Here is a 20,208-nt window from a genome sequence, read left to right on the forward strand (position 1 = left end):
GCTCAGACCAGGGATCAGCGATAAACAAGACCGCTTCCTCAAGGCCCTTCCAGGGCTCACCTGCCACTCGCGCCATAGACAGCCCATCAACCACAGTCCTTCACCCACAGTCAGTCATCCAGACACCCTCCTTCCATAACCCCAGCCTAGCCAGGTGCCCACTTCTGGGACATTCGCCACCTGAGTCCCATCAGGGCCAACTCGCGTCACAGGCCAGGTGACATGGAATTGCCCAGACTCTGCAGAGAAAATCACCTACCTTCCTCCCTAGCTGGCTTCCAGGGGCGATGCAGATAGCCCACTCTGGGGGGTTGCTCCCTTCCAAAGTCTACTATGATTGTGCCAGACTGTTCCCCAGCACCTGCATTTGAGGCTTTGACTAAAATCCCATCCTATTTGAATACTCAATTTTTAACACTCAGTCCTGTTTTTCTGAGCTGCTTGTAGAAGTCACCTGGTCAACCCTAACCCTGTGCACGATCATTCTGGGGTTTTCTGAAGGGGGGGGGCGGAGCATATAGACACTGCTAGATACCAGCCTGAGGGTCCACAACACTGGGCAGGTGGGACTTCTGACCTCATCTTAGGCACCAGTAGCTCAGAGTTCAAGTCCAGTCTGCCTCTTGCTGTGTAACCTGGACAAGTTGCTCGGCCTCTCCGGGATCTACCTAATTCCCCACCCTGCAGCTTGATGGGAGGAATAAACAAGATAAAGTCTGTGAAGGGAGCTTACAAAATGTTAAAACGTTAAAATGTGGTCATTTTGCCATTATTCTTATCACTGTCAGCTGCCCAGGGCTTAAGGAGGCCCTAAGGAGAAGCTGTGGGAGGGGTCTCCTCTGAGACAGCCCACTCCAGACCCAGCAGATGCCACAGCTTTGAGCCCTCCTCACCCCCCATCACACATCCCTCAACTCTGCTCCCAGACCAGCCTTCTTGTCCTCCTCAAAGGGACCAAGAACTTCCATTCCTGGGACCTTTGCACTTGCCAGGTCCTCCCCTCCCAGGGCTGTCCCCAGCTGTCACCCTTTCACTTCCTGTATGTCTTTGCTTAAATGCCACCTCTGCCTCACCTGCTCAGCCAGACCAAGAAGGCACTTGCATTCCTGTCCCCTTGGACCGTTCAAAGCACTTATCACTGGGTCTCCTGGGAGCAGAGATCTGTGAATCCCAGCATGTACCCAGCTTTCAGCACAGTTCCTGACATGTACTAGAGGCTCAACAAACAACTGCTGAGCAGACGGATGAAGGCAATGAATGAGGCATATGCAGGCACACATATTCATATACACATATACACAAGCATATACACCCACACACAAACATACACCCCCACGCATATACATACACATGCACATGCATATACACGTGTATACAATGCATATATACATATGTACACATATGCATACAAACACACATATGCACATACACACATACAAGCATATAAAGGCATACACATATACATGCACACATACACATGCATACAACCATATATACACAGACACGTGCATATACACACATATACGCATGTATACAATTCATGTGTACACACACACATATACATACATATACACATAAGCATACAAACACATATGCACATACACATACAAGCACATAAAGGCATACACACATACATGCACACATATACGTGCATACAGGCATATATACAGATACGTGCATATACACATGAACACAATGCATACACACACACACATATACACATACACACATGCATATGAACACACACCTATGCACATACACACAAGCATATAAAGGCATGCACACATACATGTGCATACCAGCATATACACACATACATAAGCATACACACAAATGTACATGCACATAAACACACATGTACGTGCATACATACGCATGCACACATACACAAGGATATAAGCATACACACATGTACTTACATACACATACACACACACACCAGACCAACAAAAACATAAAACCGAGCACAAGACTAAGATAAGCATCTGTGACAGCCTCTCAAACCCCCAGCACAGGTGAGCCAGGAAGGGGGCACCAGGAGTAGGTTCTGAGTGATTAAGAAGCCATCTCCTCTGCACTTGACACACAACCTCAAGAAAGTCAACCCTCACCCATGTCTAATCTAATCTAAAACTCATTCCAAATCCTTGCAAAGGGAACTGGCATCAGGTCCAGGCCCCCCTCCTGCCCCAGCCCGCACCTTCATCCTGCAGAGCTCCGTACTCAGCCTGCCTATGAAATACAGCTTACAGCCACGGCCTCTGTTACCTCCGTGTCATGCTTAAAGAAAAGATAATACGTTAAAGTATGTCCTGGAGTGACAAATTAATTACTAATTATATAATTACTTTATTATTTAGGTGCTAATCAGGAAAGCACTTTGAACAATTTCGAGTTTTCAGGAAAATAATGGTTTGACTCCCGATTATTTACTGGATTAGGTGCGAGCTTGCCAGCTGCATTTCCAGGCTTAATTCTGTTTTACAAGTGCCCTATAATTAATCGTGCAGGTTAGAAATAGGCTGGCCTCTCCTCCAAGTCATTCACCAACCCAAAGCATGATTAGACCTGGACTTTTCAGGTATTTTATGTGCAATAAAGAAATAATCGGGTTTATTTCTACCCAACTGGCCTTCAAGAAAGCACAGAAGGAGCATGAGACGATCTGTAATTCTAATTTTTCTCTGGCCTTTCATTTTCCAAAGGTGATACTAGTCAGAAATTCATGACATTAAATGTTCTAGTTTGGAAGCATCGGAATGTTGGTACTCAAGACTCTTCCTTCAATAAAGAAAACATTTTCACTGGAAATAACCTAGAACGTGGGAGGATGGGGTGGAGGTGGGGGTGGGAGGGTGGAGAGTATCCATCCATGAGCCCAAGGCTAAAGCCTGATTTTCCATCCCAATAGCCTTCTAATCCCTGAAAGCGCAGGTCTCCTTCCTCCAGCCCCCCAGGCATGCTGTTCCCTCCACTCTGCCACATCCTTCCTGCCTCCTGCCTCTGCACCTCCCCGACTCCCCCTACACCCACTGCTGTGTCCCCAGAGCCTACCACCAACTGGACTTTGGGGATATATGTTGAATGGATGATAATGAATAGCTTTCAAGGGCCTTCCCAGCACCACCAGCTGCCTCTGCCAGCCTGAGACCCCTCTTGCACTTCTGCAGCCCTGCTATGGCACCACCACCAGGTTCCAACTTCTCTCTGGAGGAAGAGGCTGGCCAGCATCCTATACACAGTGACCCCATGCAGCCAACCTTCCAGACGCAGTGCCAGACGTATTCTCCCATAATCTTCACAAGAGCCCTGCAAACAGGCACTGTTTTTGGAAGCAGAAAAGTGAAGCTCTGAGAGGTGACGGACAGCCTACGAGGCGGGTTCACAAAATAAACTGAGTTCCATTGGATCGCGCTCCAAGCTGGTCCATTCCAGTAGCGAGGAATTCCCAACGGTGGACTCCCACTCAAACAGGACACATGGTTCCTAGCGCAGCTCCACGTCCCTATCATCTCAGAGTGTCTGCGCTGCACCGGACATGGGCAGGGATGACAGGGAAGGAGGAGGGGCTGCAGGAGACGGCAGCCCAGCTCGGGAAAGGGCACGAGAAAGCAAGCAGCGTGGGGGACTCTTGGCTCGGCGCTCAGTCAGTGACGCTCTCGGCAGCAGATTTACCTTCCTAATTATGTTTTGCTTGGGCTAATATTACGATGAGTTTTCATTCCCGGCACACACAACAGCTGGCATCAGAAGGAGGTGACTCAAAAGCTTGCGAGTGGTGGGGACAGCCCACCCAAGATTTAAAATAAGCCTCCCATCGGTCTCGTGGGACTGACAAAAAGGAGCCGCCTACATCCAGTGGGTCAGACAGCCTGGACCCAACCCAAGGCCACCATCCCTAAGTCCGCATTTCCCAGAGGCCAGTGCTCTGGCCAAACCTCCTGTTCTTCCAGGATCCCAGATGGCTTTTCATGGCCCCACCAGAGCTGTCCTTCAAGGCCCATCGATTTCTCAGAGAAGCCTGCGAGCCAGGACACCACCAATTCCTCTCTCCCGACTTAGGATCTGGGGTCACAGACATTAATCACACCCGGAAGGACCCAAGCTGTGTGGGGCACGTCCGAAGCACCCATGTTGTTGAAGCCTCTATAACCAGCGCAGCATAAACATGCACATAAACAAATATGACTAACAAACAAACAAAACATGCACAGCACAGCACAAACAGCACAGCAGCCTGTGGGGGCTGAACACATTGTGTCATAAAATGAATATAGAGTCTAGTCAGAAAAACAAAGCAAAGCAAAAAACCCTGCTCCCCTCCCAGCACTTCTCCTTCAATTTTCTCTGCGTCCCAGCATCCCCTGGCTCCTCCAGAATGTCCCCTCCCAAATGAAGGCTCCCAGAGGCACAGGGGACCCTTCATCTCAGGAGACTCCAAGGCCCAGCTCAGGCCAACGCCAGGAGCTCAGCAGATCCACTAGGGCCCCACAACGGGCCCCCCAGATGCTTGCAAAGCACTGACACACAGCACAAGGCACTTTGCCTCAGCACCTCAAGGGTTACTCTTCGCAGGACTCTGAGGTTTTATCAACAGCAAACGCAACAGCAGCAGGAACCCTCTCTGGCTTCTGGGTTTGCTCTCTGTGGTTTCCCATCACCCAGTGCACAGCCTGGCACCTGACAGGTTACTCAAGTAAACACACTTAACAAGGGACCCAAGTATTAATGTAAAAGGAACACGTAGCAGTGGGACACCCAGGGACCCCTGAGAGAAGGTCTCCCTGAGGCTAGGAAATACACCAGCCACTCCCAACTCCACCCTGCAAAGCCTCAACCCTCCTGGTTTCCAGAACCAGGTTCCTACTTCCCTCCAAGGGGCTCAGGGAAAACCCCCTTGTGCCCCGGAGCTGCTCGACCTTGACACACACTGACTCCAGAGGCTGCAAGGGACAAGTGGGGGGGCCTGAGAAGCAGAGCTCGTATCTGATGGGCACCCCCAGAGCAGGCCCTGGGAGGAGGCACACATACCGTGAATGGTGAGGTGCACCCAGCTGCCGTTGTGGAAGGTGTCGTACTGCTGGTCCAGCAGGAGCACCTTGCACTCGTACCAGCCCTGGTCCTCAGCACGCACCTGCTCCAGCCGCAGGGAAGCTTTGTCGTGGAGGCTCGCCCGGCCTGTAGAGAGGGGACAAGGCTGCTCAGGGCGAGGGACAGCTGTGCCCACAATAACCCCAGGCCACTTCGTGGCTGGGCCCCAGAGCAGCAGCAGCTCCACCTTCAGCAGTGAAGGAGAGGCAGAGAGCCTCAGCCCGGAGCTGCCGTCCCCTCCCAGCCTGCAGCCTTGCTGCCCCACCAGCTACACGGAGAAAAGCCTCAGTTCCTTTTGGAGATCTCTCAGGGCAACAGGAAGGCAGGAGGATAGAGAGCTGGGGGGAGGGGCCTGAGAGAGAGCACAGGAGGGGATTGGGGGGCAGGGGGCAAACCCTGGGCAGTCCCAGGCAACCCCATGCAGGCTGAGTAACCCCCTGCCCCAGCTGGTCCCCATGGCTGCCATGCCCAGCACCCTGTCTGTCTGGCCTCCCCACAGTGGGTAGAGGAAAGGCAGCTGGGGACCAGGATGCTGGCATCTCCCTGCCCCCCAGTCTTGCTGCCAGGTCCAGAGTAGAGGTTCATCCAGCAGCACCCAGGCCTCCAGCTACGGCCACAGGACCTATACCCAAGAATGAGGAGCCAGCTGGCAGGCAGAGCAAGGACCCCGGGCTGCCCTCCATAACTTCATCCCCTTCCCATCTGAAAGCAGAAGCAGAGCAGAAGGGGGTTCCCATCCCCAGAGCTGCTCTTGGCATCTTCCCTCCACTGGGCCCACCCATTGCCCTAACGTCGCCTCCTCTGCTTTCCTGCTTGTCTCCTGGACAATGGCAATCTGCCTACAAGCCAGACAGTCTCAACCAACCCCAGCCAAAGAGACACAGCCACAAGAGGCAGAGGGACAGAGAGACACAGAAGCTGAGAAAAATGCAATCCAGGCCTCAGATGCCAGAAGTAAAGATAAAAGCAGTTCAGCTTCCTCTCTTCCTTTAAACCCTGACACACGCACACGCGTGCACACACACTCCTGCACAATGCACACACCCCGCACACACCCCCATGCGCACCGCCCCACGCCCTCCTCCCTGGAGGGCAGGCCCTGGCAGTGACTCAGTGAGGCCACCGCTGGCAGGAGTAATTGCAGAGCAATACAGTAGCAGGGAGGCCGGAGAGGCAGAGGAGGCAGAGCGGCGCCCAGACACTTCCTCACACTCGGGGACAGACGGGATGAGAGGCCCTGACTTCAGAGGCAGGGAGAGGGGGTGGGCGAAGCCAGACAGAGCAAACCCTGCGGCGGCTGGGCTGCCGGTGGCGGCTCTGACTCAGCTTCTTCCTCCCGCCAGCCTCCTCTCCGACAGGGTGATGGGCTCCTGGGCCTCCCTTCTCGTCCTCCAGCCTCAGCGGTGCTGCTGGGGAGGCTCTGTCCACCCCCAACACTTAATTCACACCTACCAGGGTACAGAGGATGGGAGGACAGGCAGAGCCCAGCGGGAGGTGTGGGGGCAGCCCTTACCTGCATACTCAGGGTCCACGTGGGGCGGGTAGTAGCCAAACTTGATGAAGATGGGGATGGGCACCCCGAACTTGAACCACTCCACGACGTAGGGCGGGGGCTGCCCTGTCACTGGGTGGACCACGTCGCATCGCAGGACCACGCCCTCGCCGGCCCTCGCCGTCACAAACTCGGGCTCCTCTCGCAGGCCGTGGGCGCCTGGCGGAAAAGATGATGACAGGAGATCCTGCCCAAGGCTGCCCCCTCCCCTCCCAACCCCAGGGAGTGGAGCCCGATGGTGCCCTCCCCTGCTCCATGACACCAGCCAAGTCTGAGGAGCGTGCCACTGAGGGGGTAGAGGGGCCTTGGCCCTGGCGCTGCAGCTGAGCGTAAACGTGGGACATCCTCCTACAGCAGCAGAGCCTGGTAGGAGCACAGAGCTGGCCGCCCTCCTGTGCCCCACCCCCACTCAGCCTGCCTTTCAAGCACAAGTGTACTCCACGCAGGAAGGAACCGGGAATCCCTAAGCAAGCTGAGCAGAGGCTGCTCGGGACACCAGCAGAGGAAAAGCCCTAAGGCCTGAGCTGGCCTCGCTGCCCCTCCTCCCCGGCGCCTGCCACACAGAGGGCATCGGGAGGGGTCCCCAGTTTCCAAGCCCCAAGCCTATCAGGCTGAGAAGTCCCAGGCATCACCGCAGGACAGCAGGATGCTGGGACTCGGGACGGGGACCCTGCGGCTGCCAACCTCAGCCAACTAAGGGGAACACCCCCACCTCTGGCAGAAGACAAAGCACCGAGCTGGATGGGGACATAGCCATTCTCCTGGAAGGGACCACCTCCATCCCCCGCCAGAGAGAAGAGGCTCACCCAGGCACCACCTCCGCCTCCTGGTGGCTGCTCCTAGACCCCTAAGGGGCCTGCAGCCAGGAGGCCCCCCTGCTGTAGGCACACAACCCACCAGACCCCACCCTCCCGTGTCCTTGGTGGGGGGGTGGGCCTTCCAGACAGCACAGGAACAACAAAGGAGGATGCCCAGGAGAGCAGCCCCAGTACTCTGTCAGTCCAATGCCTCTGGGTCTGACTCTGACCACACCTCTCACCCCTGTGGGCTCCCGCTGGGCTGCTCTCATCCGTCTCCTTCATGCCTCTGGAGCTCTGGAGCTCTGTCTGTCTCTGTCTCCCTCTGTCTCTCTCTGTGTGTCTGTCTCTGTCTGTCTCTCCATCTCTCTGTCTATCTCTGCCTCTCTCGCTCTCTCTCTGTCTCTCTGTCTCTCCTGTCCCTTCTATGTCTGTCTCTGTCTCTATCTCTGGCTCCTCCTCCATGTCTTGTCTCTCTTCAAGTCTCTGTGTCTCTATCTCTCTCTCTAGCTCCCCCTCTAGTGGGTGACTGTCTTCCTGTCATCTATCAGCGCGTGTGCCTTTGGGGGCTGTGCTGGGGAAGGGAGGGGGGTGTCTGTTCGCCTGTGCAGGGAAGGGGTTTTGCTCTGCATGCCTGCGTGTTCTGCCTTGTCTCTCCGTGTCTGTATCTCTCTGTGTCTCTCCTTCTCTCCCGCTCCAGCTCCTTCTGCAAATTGCGGAAGAGGGAGGAGGCAACCCTTCCAGAAGCTGATTGGCTACCGGTGACATCACTGTTTTCTAGAGAAAGAGCTAAGATCACAGAGTATTTTTGGAGCAGAGCAGAGTGTTGCCCTCACCTGCCTGAGGCCCCAGCAGGATTCCCAACCCTCCCAGCCCAGCTGCAGACTAAGTCTGAATCCCAGCCCCACAGGAAAAGCACAGCGGGCACCTCCCCCACTGCCCCTCCCGGGTGGGGGGGCACCACCAGATAGGGTTGAGCCTCAGCACCCAAAGGCTGCTCCTCCTGGACCCAGGGGAAATGGGCAAGGAGCAGGCCACCACAATGAGCAGAGAGAGGAGCGTGTGTGCACGAATGTGCATGTGTGCATGTGCAGCTCCTGGCCAGAGGTCGTGTGTGCATATGGATGTGCGTGTGTGTACGTGTGTGCATGCACAGATGAGTGCGTAGACTCTGGAGGAGAAGAAAAGTGGAGAGACAGGAGTGGGGGGGGGGTCCTCCCAGGGCCAGTCACCAGGCCCAGTTCAAGGAACAGGGGCGGGGGTTGGGGTGGGGGAACAAAGGGGCGCTCATCCATCTCTCACAGAGGCTCCGGAGGCTCAGCTGCAGGCGGGGGGCTCTGAGGGACAAGGCCCAGGCAGTGGGTCTGACATGGCTCCCACAGCTGGCTGCCCCCTTCCTGGGCTCAGGGCTGAGCACCCACCCAAGGCCCACCCAGACCTCTGCCCTCTCCCACCAGGGACGAGCAGCTGGGGAGAGGACCCAGTGGGATGAGAAGAGAGCGAAGCAAAAAGGGATTCCAGGAAGCAGGCGGGGGTGGGCGGCCCTGCTGCAGCCCCCTTGTATTCGGGCCAGCCCTCCTGGCTTTCCGAATCCTAAAATATTTATCATCTTTCCTCATCTCCTCGCCCCCCTCAACACACACAGCGAGTGCTCACTCCATCACCCACAAGCGCTGCCCCCTCAGCCTAAGCCTTTCTGAGCCAAAGTCTGTCTAATAAAACACTTTCTCCAGAAAAGCTCACTGCAAAAAAAAAAAAAAAAAAAAAAAAAAAAAAAAAAAAAAAAAAAGTAAATAGGCTGGCAGCCAAGAGGGAAGAGGGGCTTGATGGAGGGGAGCGGTGGCCTCGAGCCTAGGGGGACACGAACCCACATCAAGGAGGGAAGGAGATTCCAGGGGCAAGAAAGCAGACAGGAATGGACATGGTGCCAACAGACAGAAGCGGAGCCCAGTCCCCAGGCCCAAAGAAAAAGACAGAGAGCCCAAGGGACAGAGGACAGCCTGGGACATAGACACATAGCCTTCCAAGGACCCCAAACCAGGAGGAGACAGAGAGGTGGTCCCAGGGCCCAGGGAGGAGTAGGCTCCTCCCCAGCCAACTGGGCCTGAGATGTGGAGGGCTGCAGGAGGGGAGACCCAGACTCCTCCCCACCACAGAAGTTCCTAAGGATACTGGCATCTGCAGGGTGAGCACCACAGGGGGTGGGAGGTGTCCTGGATTCAGAGAAGGAGCAGAGCACACCTGCATCTTGGGGCTCTGATAGGGAGACAGAGCAGGAGGGCAAAGGAGGACAAGGTACCCTGTGGTCTGGCTGACCTTTCAGAAAGCCCCAGGATACAAACCTCCTGCCCTCTGGGCCAGGTGGTCCCCAGCAGGAACCCAGGGCTGCCATTGGATCCCCTGTGAGCACAGGACCACGAGGCATCCAGGGCCCGGCCACTCAGACGCTCCCAAGCTGGAGCTCACCCACCCTGGCAGGCCTGGGGGAGAAGGGGACAGCAGAGGTCTGGGAACCAGGCAGGGAGAGCGCCAGCGCCAGGCAAACCCCACTTCCTCTGGGTCCTTGCGCCACACCAGCTCTGTGCTGGGCTGTGACACCAGTTTCATTTAACACCCACAGCGCCCACCTGCCAGAAGTAGTACCATCTCCATTTCACGAGTGAGCCAACTGCCCCCAGCCCGGAGCTGGGCCAGCCACCCAGGCAGCCGGTGGGAGCAGGTGGCAGCTATGGTGTCTCCCCTTTGCCCGTAATCACTCGCACCATCCTGCCCACCACAGGCCCTGCACTGACCCAAGAAGCGGTGCCTCCCCTTTCCTCGCAGAGCCAGAGGCCAGCCCCTCCCCCACTGCAAACTCTGGACAGTTCTGACAGTCAGACCTCTGCAGCTCTGGATCACAGACAGACGACTGGGTGGGCCTGTCACAGAAGGCAGGTGGCTGGCTCTGGCTGGCACTGGACTGAGCCCATTCCGCCAGAGACCCAGGAGCTCTGGCTGGGTCTGGGGGAGGCTGTGATCAGGAGAGACCACGGTGAGCACCCACCTCCACCAAGGTGAGTACCAGTCCTCGGGAGCTACTTCCTCCTCCTCCTCCTCCTTTCACCCCCCTCCCCCTCTGGGCACCAGACTCCCAAACCACAGGCCTGTTGTCTAATAATACCAGCGACAGCCACCGCCACCTCCATCTGCCAGCCTAAAAATAATCCCTGCTGAGCCCAAAAAAGGCACAGCCCCCAATAGTCCCCCAATCGCTCTCCCTGACAAGCCAGGGGGTTCCAGGGAATTCCAGGAAGCCTGCGATGGGACTCCCATGGAACCCCACCCCCACCCCCTGAGGTGCAGCCCCAGAGGCTTACAAGAGGAAAGCAGAGACAGGTTCCATACCACCCAGAGCCAAGTGTAAGATGGAGAAACAGCCGTGTCCACGTCAGGTCACATCTCAGTTGTCCTTTCCAGAAGGCAGGTGGGCCAGAAGTCACCTGGACAATCTGCCTCCAGCCAGGATCCCCACACCCAGCATAGACTGGCCCTCGGGAAGTCCCTACCTTCTGCGGTCTCACCATCCGTGTCCTCATAGCCCTTGGGCCCCGTTGCCCCATCAGACCTCTCAGGACAGAAGTCAGAGGTCAGGGGAGCCCAGACCAGCCCTGGCCAGGAAACTTCTGGTTCTAACAAGGCACAGGGGAAGGGCAGGAACAGCAGGCTCCTCCTCCGTGGACACCTCTCCTCCCTAATGCTCCCACCCTGCAGCCCAGCCCGGAGCAGCAGCTACACCATTAGCAACCTTAATTTGCTCTCAGCTAGATTGTATTTCCACGAGCCCTTTCCCTAGGAGCCACTGGCAGGAAGCAGTCAGTAATTCAACCCGGCTCTGCTCCTTCAGCACCTCCTCTGCAGAAAGGCCTAGCCACACCCACCCTGCCCACCACCTGGACGCAGGCCTGGTCCAAGTGCACAAAAGCCAGGGGAGGACCCTGGCATAATGTGCCAGGTGGGCAGAAGTAAGGGGGGGCGGGGACCGAAGCCATGTTTACTCATGGTAAAGGATCAGTGCTCCCTACTCCAAGAAGCCAGAAAAGGAGGACTGACAAGAGGCTCAGCTTACACAATGAGCCGTGTCGGGGCCTGTGACCAGGAGGGAGCTCTGGGGTAGAAGCAGGATAGACAGACAGCCTGAGGGTACCATCCAGTCCCTTCTCTTCTCAGGAGGACAAACAGGCTGGCTGGGACCTCACTCAAAGGCCTGGCCCACAAGGAACTATTTTCCAAAACCCTTACAAAGGCCCTGTCTCTGCTCACCAGTCTCCTGCTTATTCACGCAAGAGAGAACAGAAAAGCAGGAAGATTCCTAAGAAAAATAGGTCAGCTGCCTCGGGCAGGCTGGGCTTGCCCCCCTGGGCAGTGCCCCGGCAGGCCAGGCTCCATGCTGCCTCTGTACCCCAGCACCCTCTCCCACGTCCCCAGGGACCCAGCCCCTTCTCCACTTGGGAGTCTGGGGTACAGGGCAGCTGAGGCCAGAGCCCACCTTAGCAAGACAGACCCTCCTCCTGTCCCTGGGTTCTGCCTGTGTGTGTTCCCCACTGTAGCTTCTCTTGGGGACACAGGCATCCTTCCGAGCCCCTGGGCTGAGCCTCCAACTTTGGGAGCATCTGGGCTGCCCTGTTTCAGGTATAGAGTGGGGGGATGGGGAGATCCAGGCGTCTGCTGCAAGCCTAGTCTTAGTGCCACCCATGGCACCCACACTGGGAGGGCAGTGACACCCCACCTCCTAACTGGAGACTCTGGATCCCCTGTCACTGTATTCACATGCACACACAAACACATAGCTGTACTTAGAGGCATGCAAACACACACACACACACACACACACACACACACACACACACACACACACACGCTCTCTCAGGCATGTGCAGGCACCTCCAGGAGCTCGCACCAAAGACAGCTCTTTCCACAATTCAGATCCACTCTCCATCCAGGCTACTTTACCCAACCAAGGGCACAGAGAGCAGGAGCTGCTCCCAGGGACCCTTGGCCAGCCTGAGGCACCACAGGATGTGCAGGGGGAGAGGGAGCCCTTCACGGAGAAAAGAGTTTGTCCATCTTAGGCCTTCCTTGCCCCCTTGGGAGCCCAGGTCTTGCTCTTACTCCCTCGGCACAGCGAGGCTGTGACAGAGGGTACAGGGCCAGGAGTCAGGACAGAGGGCAGTCAGAGAGATGCTGGCTTTCAGCATCTCCCAAGAAAGTAGCCTCTGCCCCTTGGGTAACAAGACCCCGGCTTTCTGTCTCAGGCCCTGGGACCAGGCAACTCCAGGTCCAGCACACGTCGAGCTTGGGGCCAGCAGCTAAAAGCTGATTCTTCCCACGAGTTCCCTCCTTAGCTTGTCCTGATCAAGTGCAGACAGCCAGACACACCCCTGCCTCCAGCACGCATGCTGGGGACATGCACATGCCACTTGGCCACTTCCTGAGCCAAGTCCTGCTCAGCTGAGAGGCACCTGTGGGTCTCACTAGCAGCCTCCAAGTCTAAACCCATCCCTCCCATCTTTGCCGCCAACGGGAAGGAGGAAGGGTCAAGGCCAGGCAGAGTAGAGGGCTCTGGTCCAGCTAGCAGCAGGATCTGAGTCAGAACCCCACTTTATTTGGGGATGCTAGTCAGCAATAATCCAAGCGCAGAATTTGTGGTCAACAGGAGGATGCAGCCTTGGAAGTAAAGGCCCAGGGTCCTCCCCACAAGCTTGTTTCATAGATGTCTGGGATGGAGGGACTCCAATTGCCATCTTCCCAGCTCTTCTGCACAGCCCCCCCAACCGCTCCACGCCCCCCCCGACACACGTGATTAAAGCCCATCCCTCACTCTGCCCCAGCCCTTTCACCCCTCTGCTGGAGCAGCCCCTGCTCAGCCAAGCCCTAAGATGGCATCTCAAAGTCCCGCCCCTCAGGAATCTCCCGGAAGTCACCTCTGCCAGTCGGAGAACAGCTGAGCCCTCACACAGCAGCATCTGAACACTGGCCATGCTTCTGAGAGGTGGCTGCCACACAAGCCCTGTCTCCCGCTTCCAGAGGCTGTGTGATGAGCTTCTTGGCTCTGAGGCCCCCTCATCCCTCCTACAAGGCTCTGGCTACCAACGAAACTCCAGGTTTGCAGATCTTTCAAAGGATTTCTGAGCAGTCCTCCATGTCTCCCTGGGCAAGGTCAGCCCGTGAAAGCAAACTTGGCTCCCCCAAGACATTCCTAGCTCCCGATTCCCTGGGTGGGATTCCCTGGATGGCCCAAGGGAAAGAAGCTGAGAAGGGCTTGGACTCCCCACCCCCAGGCCCCCAAACAGTGAAACCACACCATCATCAACATCTCCCAAGCACTTACTACAGAACAGGTAGCTTTCCATTGCTTTATAGCACTAATGTCCACAAAAACCCTACAGGCTCATCCTCTTAACCCCCAATGAGGCAAATGACAATTACAGAAGTTAGGGAAGGTGTCCAAGGTCACAGGTCAGCAAGTGGCAGAGCCAGGATTTGAGTCCAGGTCACATGACTAGGCCTAGGTCCTTCACCGCCACACAGAGCCCCTTAAGACTAAAAAGACCACCAAGACCCTTAGGGGTGGCAGGCAGAGGTTCATGTCAAGCCACCCCAGACAGAAGGATCTCCCCATAGCAGAAAGAAAGCATAAGCTTCCAGCCCAACAACCTTCAATGTTGGAAAGTCCTTCCTTCTGTCTGGCCGTTTTGTGTGCTGCTGTAATAGAAACCTATTTTCCTGGATTCTATGCTTACACTTGCAAAAAGTCCACGCACCTCCCTTTGACCTCTCAGCTTTGGAGGCTATTCCAGGGCCTCCCTTCAGTGTCTCTTTTTTATTCAAAGATCCCAGCACATCCTTCTGTGCTCTCAGCCACAGTCCCAGAGCAGGAACATACCAAAAACTGGAGGGGAGGAAGATGAGGGCATTGGAAGACTACAAGGGGATAGAGGTAGGGGGAGGATGAGGCTGGAGAAGATTCTCAAAGCAACTGGACCCACCTCACACCCACCCCCACTCCCCGAGCTCCTGCTGCCACTCTGACCTCAGTTTCCCACCTCACAAAGGGGGAGTTGTAAAACCATCCAGATCACATACCATTTAACAAAATCACTGGTCGCCTTCCTCTGCTTCTGTTCTCATACCACCACCACCACCCCCCCTCCCCAATAGCAGGGAGATCTATTCCATTCCAAAAACTTTCCCAAATCACTTCCCCTCCCTCTACACAACCCCCAAACAAGGTGTGGAGAGGACCCTTCTTCGCTAGCAACCTGCGGGGCTCGGGGTCTCTCCCTGCTGCGGTCCACCCGGCGGATCTCCCCGGAAGCCATCCCTTCCGGCCTTGGGAACCTTACAGCAGCTGGGTCTTGTCTATGCGCTGAGCACTGTGAGCTCACAGTCCTGGAACCTCCAGGCTCCGCTGCTGTTTCCATACAAGGGCTGGGAGCCGGGGTGCCACATAGAGAGGAGCAGGTCGCTTTGCTGTCTCCAAAGCAAAAGCCCGCGCGCTCACGCGCGCATCACCCAACTCGCTGGCTTCCCTCTCGCCTCTTCCCCACCTCAGACCGGAAAAACAGAAAGAAAAACCTCCTTCCTCCCCAGACGCGGCAAAGGGAACCCCCTCCCCGCTGCCCTCGCCCCCGGCCAGCTGTGCCTGGCTGCGGCGCGCTCCCAGGGAACTTTTGCCCGGCCATGCTCTGGTGCGGCTGAGCGGGACGCGGGCAGGGCCAGCCGAAGGCTGAAACTCCTCGCAGCCGGCCGAGGGACCCCGCGCAGAACCAGCTTTCTCCTCTCTAGGGGCTCCGTGCGCCCCCGCCCTGAGAAGGGATCCGACCTCCAGCTACCAAGATGTGTGATCCGGAGGAACGAGAGCTGGAGCTGGGAGCCCGGACCATGAGCCGCGGGTGCCGGGCCCCGTACGGGCTAGCCTGCGGAGCCGCGGCGCTGCACGGAGCTCCAGCGTGCCGCAGCCGCCCGAGAACCTGCAAACTCCCAGGCGGCAGAGTTAGGAAAGCCGCCGCCTCCCCTGCGCTCGAGGCGGCGGCTGCGCCCGCGAAGGACACCGGGCGCCGCACCCGCTGTGAAGCCCTGGGGCCAGAGGTGGAGAAGTGGACCGGATCCCGAGGCGTCCTCTCCCAAGCGCAGGCAGCCAGAGCTCAGGCCCTTTCCGCCTGCCGCGACTGCGGCCGCGGCCCCCGCCCTCCCCGCGGTGCCCGGAGCGCGCCCGGCGGGAAGGCGCGGGCTCGGCTGGAGGACCCGGCCAAGAGCGCCGGGAGGCGCAGGGGAGGGACGCTGCACTTCAACTCACCTTGAGCCGCAAGACCTCGGGCGCTGATCACACTTGCTATCAAAGTGGCCACATACCAAATCATAGTACTACCGCGCGCCAGCCAGGAGCCTCATCCTATCTCAAAGTGCCCCGCGCCGCCTACGCCCAGCGTCGGTGCTCCCGCGGCTCCTGCGGCTCCTGCAGCCCGGGCGGCCCGCTCCCCATCCCTCCGCGTCTCAGCTCAGCTCGGCGCGCAGCCTCCCGCCCGGCGCAGCGGCACCTGCACTGGAGCCCGGGAGGAGCGCAGGCAGCGCCGCGGAGAAGCCCCGCCGCACCGCCCCGGACCCGCCCCTGTCGCCCGCCCATTGGACGCGCCCGGTGATCCCGGAGTCCTATTGGCCACAATCTCTGCCCGTCGCGGCGAGGGGGGCGAGCCCATTCAAGGTGCGTTGACGTGTGGCGAGCCCAGAGCCGCAGAATCATGCGCATTGCCGGAGAGAAGGCGCTGCCGCGTCTCCGCTCGCCTCGGCTCCCCGCTCCCGCTGCATGGCAAGTTTCTGGGGGAGGGAATGTGGCTGCAGGGCTGGCTAACGAGATCCTGGGGTCTCGGCTACCCTGCGGGTCTGAGGGGTTGGAGCTCCCGCCCACGTAGGGAACCCAGCATCCGGTTTCCTTCCAGCAAAAAGCCGTCCCGGGAGGACGGTGCTGATTCAGTGATGGGGAAACCCAGAAAAGGCAGCCTGGGGAAGCTGGAAATGTCCTTAGCTGGAGATCTTTTACAAAGGGTCACACGTTACCTCCACTCCCCACTCCCTTCTACACGCAGCCACTCTTGCCTCCCCAAGGCACCCCTTCCCACCCAAATGTGTGGTTACATTAAGCTCCATCCAGACTGAAGGCAGGGGAATGACTAAAATGACCTCTAAAAGTCGCTAAGATTTGGGGTGAGTCATTGGTTCAGCTGCGGGAGTGTCACAAGCCCCTTTGGGAACACACGTGTGCACACTGCCACCCCCGGTGTGGGTCATAGTTGCTCATCACCATTAAATTTCAACTTTGAGCAGTGAAAGTGTTTCTTCTTATTCTCCACAAAGGCTGCCTCCTCAGGCACAAGATTCCTTCCCCCAACCTCACCGGACTGGGAGCCAGGCCCCACCCTGGCAGCACAAAGCTGAGGGACTTGGGGAGCAGTGCCAGGGTCTGTGAGGGGGACCCAGGAAAGCGAAGGTGGGCTTCCTATTTCTACAGAAGATGATAAGGAGGAAGCTGAAAGTCTTCATGTTTCCCAACCTCGTCCCCTCCCCCAATACAGTTGTATCTGCAGAAGAAATAAACGAGTGTCATGGAAACATCTACTACAAACAATCACCTCACACCAGCTTCTGAGGCTGCAGTGAAGACGTATGTTCTTTCAAAGAGTGAAAGCAGTGTGGGAAGGGTGGCACAGCGCCCTACGATGTGTTGTTGGCCAAGGAGGGAAGACAGAGGGGCAGCAAAGGAGAGCTCAGGAATGTCACCCTGGCAAAAGCACTCATCGACCACAAAGCACTGGATCTTGGACATAAATCTCCAAAAAGCTTGTCTCGAAGAAAACGTGTGTGTGCACATGCACACACACAATGCATCAAAAGTGGCCAGAACACTGGAGGAACAACAGCCTTACCTGAAACATGAACCCTCTTAGCTCACCGCCAGCCAGAAGATAGGAAGCCAGGCCTCCTCCCTTCCCAGCAGAGTGCAAGTATGCTGGTATGGTAAAGTTTTAGCATCTGGATGTAACCCAGAAAACAAAAGGCTTGAATGACCTCCTCCTCTACCCAGCCACTCTAGTCATGAAAGGTAACTCTGATGAGGCAGGATGTCTCTCCCTGAGCCATCACTTTAGGGTCTCGTTCTCTGCCAAGATACCTTCCTTAAGGATATGAAGAAGGTTGGAATCTCTAGGCCCCCGATGGCAGGCTGATTCCCAGCTGGCATGCCCAAGAACAGCATCTCCATCCTCCACACATACCTACAGGCATCCAGAGTCCTAGGCGATAAGCCTCAGTGGGATTCACTTGATTTTTCCAAAACCTCTAAGCAGCTAACTGACCTGAAGAGAAGTGCTGGATCTCCCAGGGCTGACCTAGTCCCCAGCCCTTTTTAGGTATAAACATGGCAGCGGTGCTGTGCTCAGGTTCTTCTAGGGACTTTTGGGGTTAAAAAAGGGAAGGAGCCACTCTCACCATCATCTTGATTGTATTTACTTGCCCACTGACTTTGTCCTACTCAGTGTGGTGGTTTCTGCTAGGGAACTAAGATTGAAAGGGAAAAAAGTTACAGAAAGAGCTTAAGACCATGACTTTGGTTGCAAAGGGTTTCAAACGAACTATCTAAAAAGGAGATTAAATTTCTTCTGGATAAGTCTGTTCGAAATGAAGTAGGACCAGGGAGTGAGACAGAAAGGAAAGTTGAGGTTCAAAGGGAAAAGTTAGCGTCATCACACGTCTCAGTTTGGTTTCATTTCAGCTCAAAAGAGAACAGTATCGGGCCATGGTGAGGGATGAGGCCAATTAAATCTTTTCCTCTTGGCATATGGCTAATCTTCAGACCCAAGAAGGATGGTACACATCCAGTAACATACTCAAGGCGAGCATGGACCCCAGCTGTCTAATAGGGACATAATGGAAGGATGTAAGCCATTCCCAGGAGCAGTTCCAGGTATTACTGTTTAGCCATCTATGTCTCTAATAAAGCAGGTTGTACATCAGGTAAGGGAGTAGATGTCATTCCCTCCTGCTTTTTGGAAATACAAAATGCTAGTCTTATCAGTTCCTCCATGTAAAACCATCTACCACCTACCTACCCCTCCCTCTGGAACCCTGGAGGATGAGGGAGGGCTGGAAGAAGAGGAGACTGAGACCCTTCCTCCCTCCCCATGTCCATTGAGCAAATAGGATTCAAAAACAATAGATCACTCACTGTTGCCTCCCTGCTTCCTCGGTGGTCCCAGACCTCTTTGTAGAAAAAAGGTTAGGACAGCCATCATAACAGCTGCATGTGAGGAAGAGAGGGAGCTCCAACTCAGAGCACTTCACCCCAGGGAGATCAGCAAAGTGTGTTTTTAGTGTTTCTTTAAGCAGAGAACTCTTATCAGTTATTTTGCTGTGTGCGAGTGTGTGTGTGTGTGTGTGTGTAAATATATATATGTGTAACAAAAAACATCCCAAAATGAATATTGTGACTTCAAACAACAAGAGTCATATTTGCTCACACATCTGCAATTTGGGGAGGGCTTGGTGGTGTTGGGGAAATAAAATGACTCTGGCTCCGGTCGTCAGTGTCAGAAAGTGAGACATGTGAACAAGGGGAGATCTTGATAAGGCTCTACTTTTGCAGAAGGGCGCGGGTACTCCAAAAAGCACGTGCAAAGAAGTAAAGACCTCCCTATTTATCCCTAACAGTGTGATGTACCTGTCCCCTTCCCATTGGTCAGGTCATGGTGCACATTCTTCTTGGTTGGCTAATTGAAACGAACTGTTGCTGGGAGAAGAGGTAAAGAGAAGGGGGTTGCAGGAGGGTGTCTCAGCCAATGCAAAATGGAGTAACCAAGATTTCCTTTGATAGAAAGGACATATGTTACTTTCCACAGTGGGAACAGCTCTTCTCCATTTCATATGACGTCTGACCAAGTGGGGGACCGAAGTTGCGCTCTCAAGATGCTCACTCACATGGCCAGCCAGTGATGCCGGCTGTCAGCCAGGGCTGCAGGCAAAGAATTGTAATTCTTTTCCATGTGGGCTTCTCCACAGGATGCTTGGGCTTCCTTACAGCATGGTGGCTGGGTTCCAAGAGCTGGTATTCCCAGTAGAACCTCGTATAAGATGTATTTCCCTTTATGTCCCAACCCTGGAAGACACATAGCATCACTTCCGCCAGAGTCAAAACCCTGCCCAAGTCCAAGGCAAAAATCCCTACCTCTTGGTAGGAGCAGTGACCACATCCCAAAGCTTGTGAGATGGGAGGTCATGCTGCAACCACTGGGGGGGGTGATGCAATTTGCTGTGAAAACAGTCTCCAAAATTTAGCCCAAAATGAACTTTTGAAAGGATCCCTAGAAAGAAATCGTATGCAGACAGAAAGTATCTGGATCTTAGAACTGACTCACTTGAATTCAAGCTGCCATCACAGGTCCCAGGCACACAGGGGTGTGAGTGTGACCGTAATAGAAGCCTAGCCCATTTGTGAGGCAGATCCTGTCTTGTTTTCGCTCACTATGCCAGAGACCAGTCAGCATGTTTAAAAGAACTTGGAAGGAGAGAAGAAAATAAACAAAGGAAATTGGATTTCCGAAGTATAAATATCTCATCTTAAGATCTGATGCAGGAGAAATGTGGAAAGCTTTGCAGGATTCTAAACCTTCTTATCATAAGAATTTTCCACCTTGGCTCAAAATGCCCAGAACTTTGCAGGCACCTACCTGCAGCCTCTGG

At 55.6% G+C, this 20,208-nt stretch overlaps 1 protein-coding gene across 18 annotated transcripts in view; it reads right to left on the minus strand.

Annotated features, from left to right (window-relative positions):
- The window catches only part of IGSF9B (immunoglobulin superfamily member 9B), a 42,910-nt gene extending 26,888 nt beyond the window's left edge, over nucleotides 1–16,022 (minus strand). For 10 of the 18 annotated variants that reach the window (XR_014815602.1, XR_014815601.1, XR_014815599.1 and 7 more), the window contains exons 1-3: nucleotides 9,783–10,184; nucleotides 6,605–6,802; nucleotides 5,032–5,178 (exon numbers count right to left, since the gene is read on the minus strand). Coding sequence is in view for 12 of the 18 variants with exons in the window: in XM_084976660.1 (XP_084832786.1) it covers nucleotides 5,032–5,178; nucleotides 6,605–6,802; nucleotides 9,783–10,047 (610 nt within the window). In the remaining 6 variants the exon portion in view is untranslated. Of the gene's footprint in view, nucleotides 1–5,031; nucleotides 5,179–6,604; nucleotides 6,803–9,782; nucleotides 10,185–10,985; nucleotides 11,336–15,775 lie in introns of those variants that run through there. The other 8 variants (XR_014815603.1, XM_021063165.2, XM_021063167.2 and 5 more) reach the window with 2 other exon arrangements.
- Nucleotides 16,023–20,208: the final 4,186 nt, after the last annotated feature.

Source organism: Sus scrofa, chromosome 9 (genome assembly GCF_054392235.1).
Source record: "Sus scrofa isolate SSC_HxYL_T2T_F1_AM1 chromosome 9, Sscrofa_HxYL_maternal_Yorkshire_Landrace_v2.0, whole genome shotgun sequence".
Lineage (NCBI taxonomy): Eukaryota > Metazoa > Chordata > Mammalia > Artiodactyla > Suidae > Sus > Sus scrofa.